The 15,971-nt window shown below is 39.7% G+C and overlaps 1 protein-coding gene across 3 annotated transcripts in view; it reads left to right on the plus strand.

The window, feature by feature from the left end:
* Positions 1–10,312: 10,312 nt before the first annotated feature.
* The window catches only part of SCOC (short coiled-coil protein), a 40,087-nt gene continuing 34,428 nt past the window's right edge, over positions 10,313–15,971 (plus strand). Inside the window, exon 1 of one of the 3 annotated variants that reach the window (XM_087866459.1) lies at positions 10,313–10,506. In XM_087866459.1, the coding sequence (XP_087722585.1) occupies positions 10,437–10,506 (70 nt within the window). In that variant the 5' untranslated portion in view covers positions 10,313–10,436. The remainder of the gene's footprint in view (positions 10,507–15,971) is intronic. The other 2 variants (XM_087866458.1, XM_087866461.1) reach the window with 2 other exon arrangements.

The raw sequence follows: 15,971 nt of genomic DNA on the forward strand, positions 1-15,971 counted from the left end.
GTTAAGCATCTGCCTTCGGCTCAGGGCGTGATCCCGGCATTCCGGGATCGAGCCCCACATCAGGCTCCTCCACTAGGAGCCTACTTCTTCCTCTTCCACTCCCCCTGCTTGTGTTCCTTCTCTCGCTGGCTGTCTCTATCAAATAAATAAATAAAAATCTTAAAAAAAAAAAAGAAATCTACAAAAAAAAATTGACACCTGGTTCTGTTGATTACCTGTGATTCAGAGAAATTCATGTCTTAACAATGGATAGTCAAGTGTGCACTGGAGTAATTTTTGTTGTATTTCATATGAGAAAAAAAAAACATGCCTTTGAATTTTTACAACGGTGCTGCCAGCATTTGCTCAAGTCTGTAAGATAGAAAGTTGGGGGCTGGACTAGGGCTGTGTCAGAGGACAATGATTGGTATATTTTCCTGTAGTGCTCAGTGTGACTCCTGGTTGGACAGCACAACAGACAAGACAGTCAAAGATTTCCCTGCTCCCTTCATTCCCTGCATGTGTCTCTAACACCATGTTTGAGAAACAGCTGCAGGGAAATGAACGCATGTGTAGATGATAGCGCCAAGTCCTAACAGCCACACTTACCAGCTATGTTGTCCTTGGGCAAATCACCAGCCTCTTTGTGCTTTCATCACCTCATCAGTAAAGTAATGGTAACAGGGACGAGGTTCAAATGAGAAGATGTAGGTAATGTCCTGAGAGAAAAGCTTGATGCCAGGACGTACTGCATAAATGTCAGCTATTATTACTATCACCCTTAACACACTGGGTTGGGATCACCCATTTCCTCTTTTTGCTTTAAACTCAGAGGTTCTATGAGTTCATGGAGGACAGGGCCACAACTTCCTCCTCTCTGTACCACAGCTCTGACCATACAACACTGCCTCAAGGTGTTTGAACTGAAGAGCACAAATCCAATTGGAAAACTAGTCATGAGAGAGCAAAGAGATGGCGACCAAACAAAGGGACAAAAATGAGTAACTTTCACTTTGGAGTGGAGGATAGTAAGACCTGTGTGCCACTTCAGGGTCAACCTCTGTAACCCAACATGTTTTCACCTCAATGCATTTAACAAATTATTCCTCGCAGAGCCTTTGAATGGGCTACTGACAATGATTCTGTACCTACAGCTTGTCTTCTCTGCTGCAAAATAGACCTGAATGTTAATAAGCGAACCCATTTTTAAAAAGCCTTATCCTAAGGTGCTAGAAATGTTTTGGTCTGAATGTTGGATATATGTTATATATCTGTAACCTTACAATTTGCAACTTTACTTTCAAACAAATTTTTTACTTTACCTTAAAACAAAATTTTAACCTCCCAACCGGCTGCTCCCAAAGGCATCCTGTGTATACACAGCATATACTCATGGGAAATCTATCACTCACTTTGAATAGGCAAGCCCTCAAGGCTTCAAAACCCTGAAGCTTTTTGTTATAAGAGCACCCAAAATTAATGTTCATGTAATCTATCCACCAGAGGGAGCCAACACAGCCAGAATAATAACATACTGACCTTAGCAAACCACCAATCAAGTTTTTCGGACAAGGACTGCAGAGTTTTCAGCACATGTGAGTATCAATTTCCTAGTGCCTAGAAATGCATGTGAAATTTTACTGAAGTCAGATTTCATTAATGGCTTTATTTTTCTCCTCAAAAGTAGACATTTAATAATAAGAGGCAATTGACTCTGGAGGCATCAACACTAATAAATGCCTACTAAGGATAAAGATTGTGAGTATCAAGTAGCTCACCTTTGAAAAACACCTTACAGATTATGAAGAATTTTCAGAAATGAGAATGAGTTTTGACCATCTTTCTTCTTAATACAGGAATTTACTTTATAAATAGAGTTTGCGCCTGGAGACAAAAAGCAGTTTCCATTGCATTGATGCAGGGCTAGCATTAGCATATGTGCAAATTAAACCTGTGAGGTCTGGGCCATGGTTTGGATTTCAGAGCATGGGATGGATTTCAGGCCCCACACACCTTACCAGACAGCTCTGCACTGGAACAAGTACATAAACACATTTGCTGTCCCAGAGTCTGGGCAGTGGTAGCCCCAGGGGATGCTTTGATAAGGCCTCCTCTTTGATAAAGGACGATGATATTTTCTTAATCTCATGTCAAATGCAGTTCCAAGACAACTGGGCAAATGCCCCCTCCCAATCAGAATGCTGACCTTGAGTTCTTCCTCTAGAGAAATTCTGGATCCATTACCAAGCTATGGAAAGGAACATTTTCCATCCTCTTCTTTGCCTCCAATCTACCCTGCTGGCAAGGTCTTGCTCATATTTTCCAGACTGCCTTTTTCTCTATAATTTCCATTTCCTGATCACTCCTCATTTCCTTATTTTTGTAGCCATGGATTTTTCTCATTGGTTGGGAATGTTTGTAGGAGGAAACTGAAACCAGGCATTCACTTAAACTTCTTATATGTGATCATTTCTCAGTCCTTACCTTATCTGACCTGACAACAGCTCTTAACTCTGTTGGTCACTCTGTTCTTAGAGAACAGTTTCTTCATTTGGCTTCCAGGACATAGCTCTTTGGATTCTCTTTCTTCCATGCTGGCTGCTCTTTCTCAGCCCCTGCTCTGACTCCTCCTCATATTCCTGATTTCTAAGGGTTGACATTCATGAATTGTTCTCTCCTCTGCTCTGTCTACACCACTGCCTAAGTGATCTCACCTGGCCTATGAATTTACACACCATCTATCACCAAAAACTCCTAAGTTCCTATCACTCCCAGCCTCTGCCCTGAACTTCAGGCTCATATTCAATTGCCTACTCCACATCTCTATTTGGATGTTTAAAGGCATCTTGAACTGCTATGCCTCAAAACAAACTCTTTTCTCGTCCCACCATGTGGTCCTCTCACAGTCTTTCTTTCCGAGCAAATGATACCTACTTTTTTGGTTGTTTATGCCAAAAACCTTGGAGTGATCCTTGGCTCATCTCTTTCTCTCACTCCCCACATCAGCAAATGCTCTTAGTTCCTGATTTGAAATATGTCCGGAATTGGACTACTTCGTTACCACCTCCACAGCTCTTGCTCAGGTCTAAATCAGCACCACCTCTTGGCCTGGATTATCACATTGGTTTCTAATCCACTTCCCTGGTTCTGCCTTTCCTCCCCTCCCCACTCTCCAACCAAAGTCAACATTCTTCACTACAATCAGAGTGATTCTAAGTGAACCTAAGAGAGATCATGTCTCTCCTAGGCATAACATGTCCCACCTCACAGAGTGAAACCCGAGAAACTTGAAGACTCTGCGTGGTCAGTGAACCTTGGGTCAGTGATCCCAAAGCTCTACATGGACAGACTGTGTGCTGTATTTCTGGATATTGCTCAAGCCTTACTGTCCTTTGTGTACCTTCTTTGAACATGTCAAACGTGCTCCCACCTCCAGGTCTTTGTACTTGCTGGTCTGTCAGGAACGCTCTTCCTTCAGATTTCCTTACTCTTGCTCCCTCAACTCCTTTAGTGTCTACTCAAATGTCATCTTAACAGATAGGTCTTCCCTAACACACTATACTAAATAACACCACACTCCTATCACTCTCTATCTCCTGTAACCTGCATTATTTTCTTTCCTAGCGCTTCCTAACACCTCTCTACGTTGTATGGATATGTGTTTGGGTATATAAGTTTGTACATACATGTAGTATATACATTTGTATATGTATATGTGTGTGTGTGTTTGATCACTGCCTGTCTCCCCACCAAGAATGTAAGCTCTATGATAGAAAGTATTTTGTTTCATTCATTGTTATATCTCCCAGTGTCTAGGAAAATGCCTAGCACATAGCAAGTGTTCCATAAATATTTGTTGAATGAATGTTGAATAAATCTAGGCAATTTATATACTGACTAAAAATGACATACAATATATAAAATAAAATGTGTTAAAATTTGCCTTAAGTTTCTCTTGTGTTGCCCAAGCAGGATTGGGCATCTTGAAAGGCATTTAAAGAGATACAGTATTTACCCTTGAAGCACAATGAAGCCACATAATGTTTGATGAATACTGGAGTGAAATCTGCCATCTTTATGCTCCATGAGTAGACTGTCTAAAGGTAATTGGGCAAAACAGGAGCTTTTAACTAACATTACTCAACCTTTTTTGGCCTTGTGTTGAATCACAAGGCATTATATTTACTACATGTTTCTTTTTACCAAGAGCCAACAAATTCTATTACTAAATTATTTGCATACATGCTATATGCTCACCTAAATGCATATATTATGAATGTCATGGTACATTGTTGCAGATGCTGAAGAATCCAGGCTGATGTCTTATGAAGGAATATCCATCAGTGAAGTCAGCAATTGTTTCTTTTTTTTTTTTTTTAAGATTTTTTTATTTATTTATTCGACAGAGACAGCCAGCGAGAGAGGGAACACAAGCAGGAGGAGTGGGAGAGGAAGAAGCAGGCTCATTGTGGAGGAGCCTGATGTGGGGCTCGATCCCACAACACCGGGATCACTCCCTGAGCCGAAGGCAGACACTTAACCGCTGTGCCACCCAGGCGCCCCAAGCAATTGTTTCTATTTATCACCTGATTGCCAAAGCTAATTATTTATGTAAAAATTCCTTGATGTGAACTGTTGGCATATTCAAGTATATTTGAAATTGAATATCTGATTTAAATGACATATAGTTTAAATACACTTGTTAAAACCAAAAGATAAATTCATTTAAAACAGGGTATAATTAGGGGCACCTGGGTGGCTCAGTCATTAAGCGTCTGCCTTCGGCTCAGGGCGTGATCCCAGTGTTCTGGGATCGAGCCCCACATCAGGCTCCTCCGCTGGGAGCCTGCTTCTTCCTCTCCCACTCCCCCTGCTTGTGTTCCCTCTCTCTCTGGCTGTCTCTCTCTCTCTCTCTCTCTGTCAAATAAATAAATAAAAATCTTAAAAAAAAACAGGGTATAATTAAGGAAAAGTTCCTACTTAAAAAACCACATTAATAGCTAACCTGGTTTATAGTAGCCTAAAGAAGATTACAAATTAATATCTCCTAATATTTCCTTTCTTACATATTTTAGTGTTTGATCTTCATCATTGAAATAATCATGTAGAGGTAAAAATACAATATGAATCAGATAGGATATTTTAATGCTTATTTTAGAGGCCATGCACCAGGGTGGTTGGAGCATGGGCTTTGGACCTGGACTGCCTGGGTATGAATCCCAGCTCTGCTACTTCCTGACTGTAGATCTTGGGCAAATGATCTTGTCCACATGTTTCTGCTTCTTTTTAGGGTTGTTGTGAGGAATAATGAGATGGTTACTGGTAAAACACTTAGACTATCACTGAGTGTAATCACTCAATACATACTAGCTATTATTATCAGCTATATATAATGAAAATAAAGTTCTGCCATCACATCCCCCTTTGTAGCTAATGGGCTGAATTAATTCAATTTGCACTAATTTGTCAAAAATATCCAAATAGTCTCATGTGAAATTACTACGAAAGAAAGAGAACCTTTTATACAGCAGAGGAATGCTTAGCACCTTCTTTAAAGATGCCAGTCTCTCTCCAGGAATCTGATTACATACACTTCAGATGGCATAATTGGTACTCAGGGCCCTTAGAGGTGTTTCCCGGGTTATTGCTTTTAAAAAGCTCTGAGAAAGCCAATAGTAAATACTAGCTTCCAATGTGTTTCATTATTGATATTGATATTTTGAGATCATGACAAAGGCAATGAGAATCCTGTAGATTATGAATTCTCTTTATTTTATACTTTCTTTAGCTCTGTTACCCCCAAAACCCACTAGTGTGCATACACACGCGCATTTGTATCTCACACTCCCCACTTAAAAAATAAGAGATGATTTGTTATAAATATATATATACATATATATATATATATATATATATATATATATATATATCCATATTCACTTTAGTGTTTACCTTTTGAATCCTGTTTTATGGTAGTCTGTATTATAATAAAGATTTGTGTTCTTATCTTAGCTTTTCTAGCCTTATTAATTCTGTGAGATGTGGTAGATATGATACAAGGCTTATTCTAGCCTTATTAATTCTATGATAGATTGTAGACTAGTCTTATGTTGAATTTGAAATTGTAAAGTATGATTTGGGGTACTTAATTCTCTCATTCACATTATAGAAAGACAGATAAACCATGGATAATTTTTTTTCCTAAGTGAGTTTTCTTAATCTTTTTTTAAAGATTAAGGTGAAATTCATATAATAAGCAATTAACCATTATAAAGTATACAATTCAGCAGCATTTAGTATATTCCCAATGTAGTTCAATCACCATCTCTCTCTGGTTTCAAAGTTTTCATCATCCCAGAAAAATACCCCATACTCATTAAATAATCACTCCACATCCTAAGCAAATCCTTCCCCATCCCCTGTCTTCTGCCTCTATGGACTTTCCTATTCTGGATATATCATATAAAAGGGATCATACAATTTGTTACTCCTTTTGTCTAGCTTCTTTTACTTAACATAATGTTTTTGAGATTCATTTAAGTAGTAGCATGTATCAGCACTGTGGTCCTGCTTTTTGATTAACAAGGTCTCACTGTATTTGTATATCATAATATGTTTATCCATTCATCCACTGATGGGCCTTTGGGTTGTTTTCACCTTTTGGCTTCTATGAGTAATGCCACTATAAACATTCATATACAACTTTCCGTGTGGACATATCTTCTTATTACTTTTGGATATATACCCTAGGAGTGAAATTTCTGGGTTGTATGATAACTCTGTGTTTAATTTTTTAAGGAACTGCCAAATATTTTCCACAATGTCTGCATCATTATACACCCTCACCAGCGATGGATGAACGTTCTTATTTCTCCATATCCTTGTCATTATGTTCCATTTTTGTTATTGTTTTAATTAATGCCATCCTAGTACGTGTGAGGTGGTATCTCATTGTGGTTTTGATTTGCATTTTCTTAATGACCAATAATATTTAACATATTTTCATGTGTTCATTTGCCATTTGTATACTTTCTTTGGAGAAATGTCTGTTCATGTTCTTTGCCCATTTTAAAAATTAGGTTGTCCTTTCATTGTTGAATCGTAAGAGTTCTTTATATATTCTGGAAATTGAATTCTTATCAAATATGCGATTTGCAAAAATTTTATCCCATTCTGTAGATAGCCTTTTCACAGTCTTGATAATATCCTTTGATATACACACTTTTAAAATTTTTATGAAGTCCAAGTTATTTTTAATTTGTTGCTCATGTTTTTGGTGTCAAATCTCGGAATCCATTGCCAGATGCATGTCAATCCTCAAATTCATATGGAATTTCAAGGGACCCCAAATAGTCAAAACATTATTTAAAAACAAAGTTGGAGTACTCATACTTCCTGATTTCAAAGCTAATCACAAAGCTACAGAAATCAAAGCAGTGTGGAACTGACATAAGGATAGACATATAAACCAGTGGAATAGAACAGAGATTCCAACACTAAACCCAAACATCTATGACCAGTTGATTTTTGACAAGGATGCCAAGACCAGCCAATGAGGGGGAAAATGTTCTCGTCAATAAATGGTGTTGGGACTACTAAATATCTAAAATGCAAAGAATTGAAGCTTCACCCCTACTTTACTCCACATATAAAAATTATACTCAAAGTGGTTCAATGACTTAAAATGGAGCTAAAACAATAAAACTATTGGGAGAAAACACAGGGAAAATATCGAACACGGATAATTTCAACCCACAGATAATTTTCTACTCCAGTTAAAAGTGAACATCTCCATCATAACTGTTGCCCAAAGACTATGGAGATAGTAGCAATGCTGACTGACTTGAGTTTTATCTCTTTTCATCCCCCTGTCCATTAGAATAGATACTTCATAATAAATGACCTTTTTTTAAGGTAATCAGAAAGAAAGCAAATAATCAAGGACCTAGGCTAATTCTAATAAAAGTACAATTGGCCATGAGTAATAAAAACAAAACCCAAATACGCAATTTAAACCAAATGTGCCCTTCGGTTTCTAAATTCTTTTGTTTATTTTATTTAATTTTAATTTTATTTTATTTGAGAGAGAGAGAACATGAGCAGGGGGAGTAGCAGAGGGAAAGGGAGAAGCAGGCTCCCTGCTGAGCTGGGAGCCTGATATGGGGCTCGATCCCAGGACTCCAGGATCACGATGTGAGGCGAAGGCAGATGCTTAACCAACTGAGACACCCAGGCACCCCTGGTTTCTAAATTCTTTTGCCAGGTTGATTAATGCTTCTCTTCTATCCCCTCCCTAATAACTTTATTAGGAGTAGTTAATATAGTGGTTAAGAGCACAGACCCAGGACCCAGCTTTACCACTCACTCAGCTGCTTATCTTTTATTTGATCTCTTTCTATGCCTCAGCTCCCTCATCTTTTAAATGGGGATAATATTAGTGGGGTTGTTGCTTAGCACAGAGTAACCATTACTTAAGTGTGTGCTATTATTTCTAGGACTAATAGAGGATGGATTAGGCAAGAGATATTTCTATACTTCCTAAAGTACTGGTCCATGATTATATAGGGAGTTGCTAGAAAAAGCAGCTCGTGTGGTGGCCATGAGTATGTGCCTTGTAGACCTTCCAAGTACAGAGTGTAATTGACCAAGGCCTCAGTTGCTGTGCTCTGAAATCCACTACCACGTTTGCACAGAGGCCTTACTTCCCACCAGCCTCTCCTAACCAGTAACCAAGTGCTACAGGAATGTCAAGGGAGGCCATTCCCGGGAGGCACAGGACTGCTCTCATGGTCAGCTTTGACTAGAGTACTCTTCAACAACCTTGTTGAAACTTCCTTAGTGTGAAAGATAAGCTAGACCTTCCCTCCTGCTTTCTCCTCACCGGGTTAGTCTCGCATTGTGGTCTGATAGCTCTCTCAGCCTTTCTTTTGCTCCCTCTCTATTTTTTCTCACCCTTTTAATTCCATCTAAGTGTCCAGTTCTTAGATGACTTGGACTAACACAATCTGGCATTCAAAGCTCTCTTTGATAGGATCTTAACCTATATTCTACCTTATCTACTTTTTAGCTACGTATGTCTTCTGCTCTTGGTTCCCATTTGTACCTGCTACTTTCCCATCTCTGAGCCTTTGTCTATGCCCCTTCACTGAGAATGTGCTCACCACCTGGCCATTTTTGCCTATTGGACCCCACTTGTCATTGATCATGCATCGCAAATGTCACTTTTTCTAAGTCTTTCAAGATCTGCTAGCCAGACATACTCTTTCCTTTCTCTAAACCTCCAGAACTCTTGCCTTTGAGCTGTTTTATAAGCTTATTAGCAGCAATAACCATCTGTTACTTTGAACCCTCCAAAGCCCCCAGCTTGTATAGAATAGGCACTCAATATTTATAGACTGTAATTAGAAAATTGGGGGGAATTCTATTCTAGTGAATTTAATTTTTAACATGCGGGATTTCTAACAGCTTGCATCCATTTTGCTTGATATAGCAACAATGAACTCAGGTGAATAAAAAAAAATCCTATGTACCAAAGCACTTAAGTCAGAACCTTATTATGTAGTAACTCAATTTTGATATCTGCTTAAAATTCTTCATCAAACTTGGCTGATTTTTTTTTCCCCTGAAAGAGTGATGACATGGGTTTGTCTGTGTTTCTGACTATGGATGAAGTAACCAATAAAAATAGTTGTAAAAAGAATGCTTCCTCCTCTAACAAACAGCCTTTGGCCTAAGGGCTGGCAAAGCAACCATGCCCTCCCTTGGGCTCCTTCAAAACAGAGAAGGGAGAGCTGTCATTTTAATAAACTGTCTTAGGACCAGGTACAGACAAAGTAATATGAGAGGGTACTGATGAGCTCACTAGTGAATTATATTTCCTCGCATATGTTTGCTCATTTGTGGTCATTATTGTGGTTGACATTTATCAAACGCATGTTATCACTTTTAATCCTTACAAAAGATTTATCATCATACAGGACAGGAAACTGAGGCTCTGTGATCAAGTCATGCTGCTAGATCACTGACCAAAATTCTTGACAAGTTTCTTGTAGGTGTCCCCAAAATACGCAAAGCACATAAAATTCAATTTCTTCCCCCAACCTCATTGCAGTGTTGTTTGGGCAATGTTCCTGGGCAATTCAGCTCAAGCAAACTGTCATTGGACTGAAAGCAAGGTTTGGCCTTTAGCCAAGGTACAGCAGTAATGCTAACTCAACAGCTTCAGGTAAAGGGTTATAACACTTTAACTTGGGTCTCTGACTATTTCCGGTTAGGACTGCAACACTCAGGTAGGAACCTCTCAGGTGGAAAGCAGGAAGAAGGTGGCTAGTGCAAGGATCAGATGCCACCTGTGTGGACGCTCATTTATTAATGATTTAACAAGGGTGATCACAAGGGAGAACAGCCGTTTTCCCTGCCCTCATTTTTCTCACTAACAGGCCAGAAAAGTGAACAAAATGGACGGGCCCAGCAAAGAGGAAGAGGAGGACAGCACATTCACCAACATTTCTCTTACAGATGACATAGGTAAGGAAGAACTTGATGAATTCTGAAACCTAAAATTCAGCAACTGCTCAGCTTTTAGAAAATATAACTTATTATTTTATTATAATGGCAAAACATTACTCATTATAGAAAACTTGAAAATTATAGCTACAAAATGAAACAAAAAATATTTATTTAAGAGCTATTTTTCTTTTCCTTTTAAATTAAGTGATTATTTGGAAAGTTTCTGTGGTTGTATTCTACCTTCTTTCAAAATAAATCAACAAACAAAAATACAAACTGTTTATTTCCTAAAAGCCCAGGAACTATCACCTCAAAGTTGTGACTAAAACAACTGTGATATGATTACCATATTTTGTTCAATTACAGTCCCTTTCTTCTCTACTTTATAAGATAATTTTATCATCTCTGAAAAAGGAACTTGAATATGTGGCAAGACACTGTAAGAATTATTCTGGAAAATGCCTTGTTTTTAAGCAAGTCAAAGTTTAGTGAACTCAACACAAGAGAAGCAAAAAGGGGAGGGTAGTGGTTCTAAAATGCTGCTGGAAGGGATAACTATGGCTCATTCAACATCCCAGAGAAAACAGACAATGCTGAGATGCACAATGTTAACTGGAAACACTTCAAATCCATAAGCACCCACATCTTGGGGGGGTGGTGTGTGTGTCTGTGTGTGTTGTTGGCATTGTTTTGTATCCAAGTTTCTTTAGCACAATCCTAGCAAGAAGCCAGCAAGACAACAGCTAAGCAATGGGGGTTAGTGATTTTGATTAACCGAGAGCAGAGCATGAATATTTAACATCAATTGCTCTTTCATACAGCCACACTTCTCCACTTTCTCCCTAAATGCTCAGATTCAAAAAGCTTCTTTCTAAAGTGCAGCCAGACAATTAGCACAAACCACCAGCCAGCCAGCCAGAGCTAAGCTTCCCCTCCTGGCACCGCATAAACATGCTGGGGGCTTTGGAAATCAAAGAGGAGCATTATCAGCCTTTATGAGGAGAGGAAAGGTACAAGGTACAGGGGCTGTTGAAGAAATGGGATACCGCTGGCCAGAACATGCTCCCACCAGGGTGTTTTAGCAAATGACAGGGCTGCAGAAGGTAGTGAAGGAAACAAAGACCAAGGGAAACCTATTTCTTAGCTTCTAGAAGGCACCATGAGTGAGGAGCGTATGCATGAGGAGCCGTCTATGCTGTAGGCGGGTGCAGTTCATATAGAATGCTTGCCTGCTCTAAATTCACCCCAATCCAGGATTCTTTCTAGATGGCAGCGTGGGCTGGGCCTGAAAGCTGGACTGTGGCTGTGGCTGGGAAATGAGGCTTTATGAAATTGCTCTCTCATCCAGCCCTTGGCACCGCCTCAGACCTGCCTTCCTGGTCTCATCTTTGGCCACCCACCCCATACTGGCAGTGCAGACGAAGGCAGACGAGGGCAGGGGTGAGGGTTGAATTCAGGTGTCCTGTCCTCTGTTGGCAATGGTTTTGAGAGGGACTCCATCGGAGTGGCTTGCTAACGGAGTCTGAGCCCGTGGGTGTGAACACGGTGAACACTGAATAAACCGGCTAAGCAGTACTCCCAGGCTGGTGGTGAGAGTGGTGGCCACTGAGGCAGGGCGGGGCGCCAGCACCTCCTTGCTCCCACTCGCGACCTTCTCCTCCTGGGTGAGAGGAGGCAGAATCTTGGTGCGCAAAGGGCCTTCAGGGATGGGATGGTCCAGCATGGTAAGCAGCGGTGGGCTGAGGGGCGAGCACTAATTTGTGCTGTTTTACTACTTCAAGATGGCAAATGGAAATTGTTCATATACTTGCAATTAAAATGCACTGAAGCACCGTGTTTTTTTGGCTTCTGAGGATAATTTTATCAATTTGATGGGGTAGCACTGGGTCACTATTGTTAATAAGAGGATCTTGGCCTTTGATGAATAAAAATAGGAAAACAGATTATCATGAAATAAATGCAGCTTGTTTAGTAGACATCATTCAAATCATGGAGTCTGTACAAGAGAAAAGCATTAAAAGGGTATTGCTTATATTATAAAAAGTTTGGTCCAATTTCTCACTTTTTAAAATACATATTATTTATATTACTACATGTCATACACACACACACACACATATATATATATATATATATATATATATATATATATATATATATATATACACACACACATAAAGGAGTCCCAGAAGGTTAAGTGACTTGCCTAAGGTCCACACTGGCTAGTCACATGTGCTAGATAACAGAGGTTCTCGTGCACGGTCTTTGAGCAACAGTCAGGCCTCAAGTACTCTCATGCAGATTCCCACCGTGGCTGCTTTAGACCTAGTCATTGTCTCCTTTCACCCACTCCCTGCCCCCTTACCCTGTTTCTTTTCTAATCAGAGGAAGGCAAGACAAAGGAGAAGAATATATTTGCTAACTCGGGGAAAAGGTTTGTTTGGGGAGAGCACTGAAGGCATTAAACTTTGGATTTATTTAGGTAATTCTACTTCCCAAGTTAGGATAAAGCTATGAAACTAGCAGTCGCAGTAATCACTCAAATCAGAAACCAGTCACATGCCTTAAATTCACTTGTAGGTTAGTTGTATGGATTTCAGACCAAATGTCTCCACGGAAACACAGTTATAAATGATATGATTCTAGACCAGCTAATATTCTGTAACCCTATAGTTCCCAAACTCTGTGCCAAGGTGTCTCAGGGCACTGTAGCAAACCTATAGATGCCTCTGTGGGGCATCTCAATCTCTATCAGACATTGTGAGAACAGCTAGCTAGAGACTGTTCACAATTTCACATGAGATAGAGCTCATTTCTTTCAGTGACATCTCCTTCCATGCTGTGTTTACTATAGTTGTTATGATAAAAAGCAAGTTCTGTATAAAAATCGATGTAGATCAGTTAATGAGGGTGTCAGTTTGAGAAGGTTAGAGAAGTTGTGCAGTGCCCAACAGGGGCACACATCCCATAAGTAAGTCATTAAGAATGAAATAAAAAAAGAAATTAAAATTTCTTTTAGGTGTAATATTTTTTCAAATGGCTACTAAGTTTTAAGGACATAAATATTTAACATGTTTGGACTTAAATACTCAATACATGCAACTGTTTGGCATTGCTCTTGACCTTGGAGCACTGTGAAAAAAATCACTTAGACTCAAGGGCATTGTGAACCAAGGTCGTTTGGGAATCTCTGGTCTAAGCTATACTGTAGCTGGGCTGGCCTCCCTTCTGGGCTGGAGACATACAACGCAGAACAAAGACATTTGATAATGTTCATCTCCCCTCTCCTCCCCTCCCCTCTCTCCCTCCCTTCCTTCTTTCCTTCCCATGTTTCTGCTCCCCTGGATTTGATGCTATCACACTTCTCAGGTTCCCCTTCAACCTCTCTCATCTTTCTCAGGCTCTTTTGGGAATCCTTTTCCTCAAGTGTTTCCCTAAGATTATGCCCTTGGCCTACTTTTCTTCTCTCTCTAGACACACTCTCTGGATGATCTCATCCATGCCTCCTAGTTCCATCCCATGCCTATGCTATATATCAGTGACCCTACAATAGAAGTTGCAAATTCAAACAACTTTAGGGCCAGGCAATGAGCCATGGTATATCATCATTTATTTCATTTAATTTCTTAAAAAAGCTATTGAAATTTCAGTTCTTTTTTCAGTTTATTGGGTTTTTCATTATGCGTTTTTTCAGTTTTTTATTTTAATGTGGTAAGAACACTTAATATGAAACATACCCTCTTAACAGATTTTTAAGCGCACAATACAGTATTGTTAACTCTAGGCAGAGCGCTATACATCAGATCTCTAGAATTTATTCATCTTACATAACTGAAATTCTATACCCATTGATTAGCAACTGTCCCCTTTCCCTTCTCCCCAGCTCCCCCTGCAATCGCCATTGTATTCTTTGCTTCTATGAGTCTATTTTAGATACCTCATATAAATGGAATCATAAGTATTTGTCGTTCTGTGACTGGCTTATTTCACTTGGTATAATGTCCACAAGGTTCATTCATGCTGTGGCATATTGCAGGATTTCTTTCTTTTTTAAGGCTGAATAATATTCCATTGCGCGCGTGCGTGCGCATGCGTGTGTGTTTTTTTTGTTTATCCATTCATCTGCTCATGCACATCTTTTTTTAGATTTTATTTATTTGACAGAGAGAGAGAGTGGGAGAACACAAGCAGGGGGAGCAGCAGAGGGAGAAGGAGAAGCAGGCTCCCCATTGAGCAGGGGCCTTGATGTGGGGCTCTATCCCAGGCCCTTGGGATCATGACCTGAGCTGAAGCAGACACTTAACCGACTGAGCCCCCCAGGCACCCCTGCTGATGCACATTTAGGTTGTTCCTACATCTTGACTATTGTGAATAATGCAGCAATGAACATGAGAGTGCTAATATCTCTTCAAGATCCTGATTTCAATTCTTTTGGTAAATATCCAGAAGTGCGATTGCTGGATCATATGGTATTTTTGTTTTTAACTTTTTTTAAAGTAATCTCTATGCCCAATGTGGGGGTTGGACTTCTGACCCTGAGATCAAGAGTTGTGTGCTTTACTGAGCCAGGCAGGCACCCCTATTTTCAACTTTTTGAGGAACCTCCATACTGTTTTCCACAGCAGCTGTACAATTTTACATTCCCACCAACAGTGTACCAATTTCTTCACATTCTCACCAACACTTGCTGTCTTTTGTTTTGTTTTGGTAATAGCTGTCTTATCATTATAGTTTTGATTTGCATTTCCCTGATGGTTAGTGACATTGAGGATCTTTTCACATACCTGTTAGCCATTTGTATGTCTTCTTGATGACATGTCTATTCAAGCCCTTTGCCCATTTTTTTTTTAAGATTTTATTTATTTGAGAGAGAGAGAGAGAGAAAGAGAGAGTGAGAGAGGGAACACAAGCAAGGTGAGTGTGAGAGGGAGAAGCACGCTTCCCGCCAAGCAAGGAGACCGATGCGGGTCTTGATTCCAGGACCCTGGGATCATGACCTGAGCCGAAGGCAGACGCTTAACAGCTGAGCCACCCAGGCGTCCCTCCTTTGCCCATTTTTAATTGGGTTATTACTGCGTTTTGTTATTGAGTTGTGGGAATTCCTTATATATTTTGGATGTTCCCTCTTTATCAGATATATAATTTGCAAATATCTTCTCCCATTCTGTAGGTTGCCTTTTTACTCTATTGATTGTTGACTGTGGGAAGCTTTTTAGTTTGATGTAGTCTCATTTGTCTATTTTTGCTTTTGTTGTCTGTGCTTTTGGTGCCATATCCACAAAATTACTGCCACAACTGATATCATGAAGCTTTTCCCCTATATCTTCTTCTAGAAGTTTTACAGCCTCTCGTCTTACAATTGAGTCTTTAACCCACTTGGAGTTGATTTTTGTGTATGGTGTAATATAAGGGTCCAATTTTATCCTTCTGCATGTGTAAGTCAGTTTTCCCAACACCATTTATTAAAAAGACTATCTTTTCTC

Source organism: Ursus americanus, chromosome 13 (genome assembly GCF_024610735.1).
Source record: "Ursus americanus isolate L20-20 chromosome 13, mUrsAme1.1.p, whole genome shotgun sequence".
Classification (NCBI taxonomy): Eukaryota; Metazoa; Chordata; class Mammalia; order Carnivora; family Ursidae; genus Ursus; species Ursus americanus.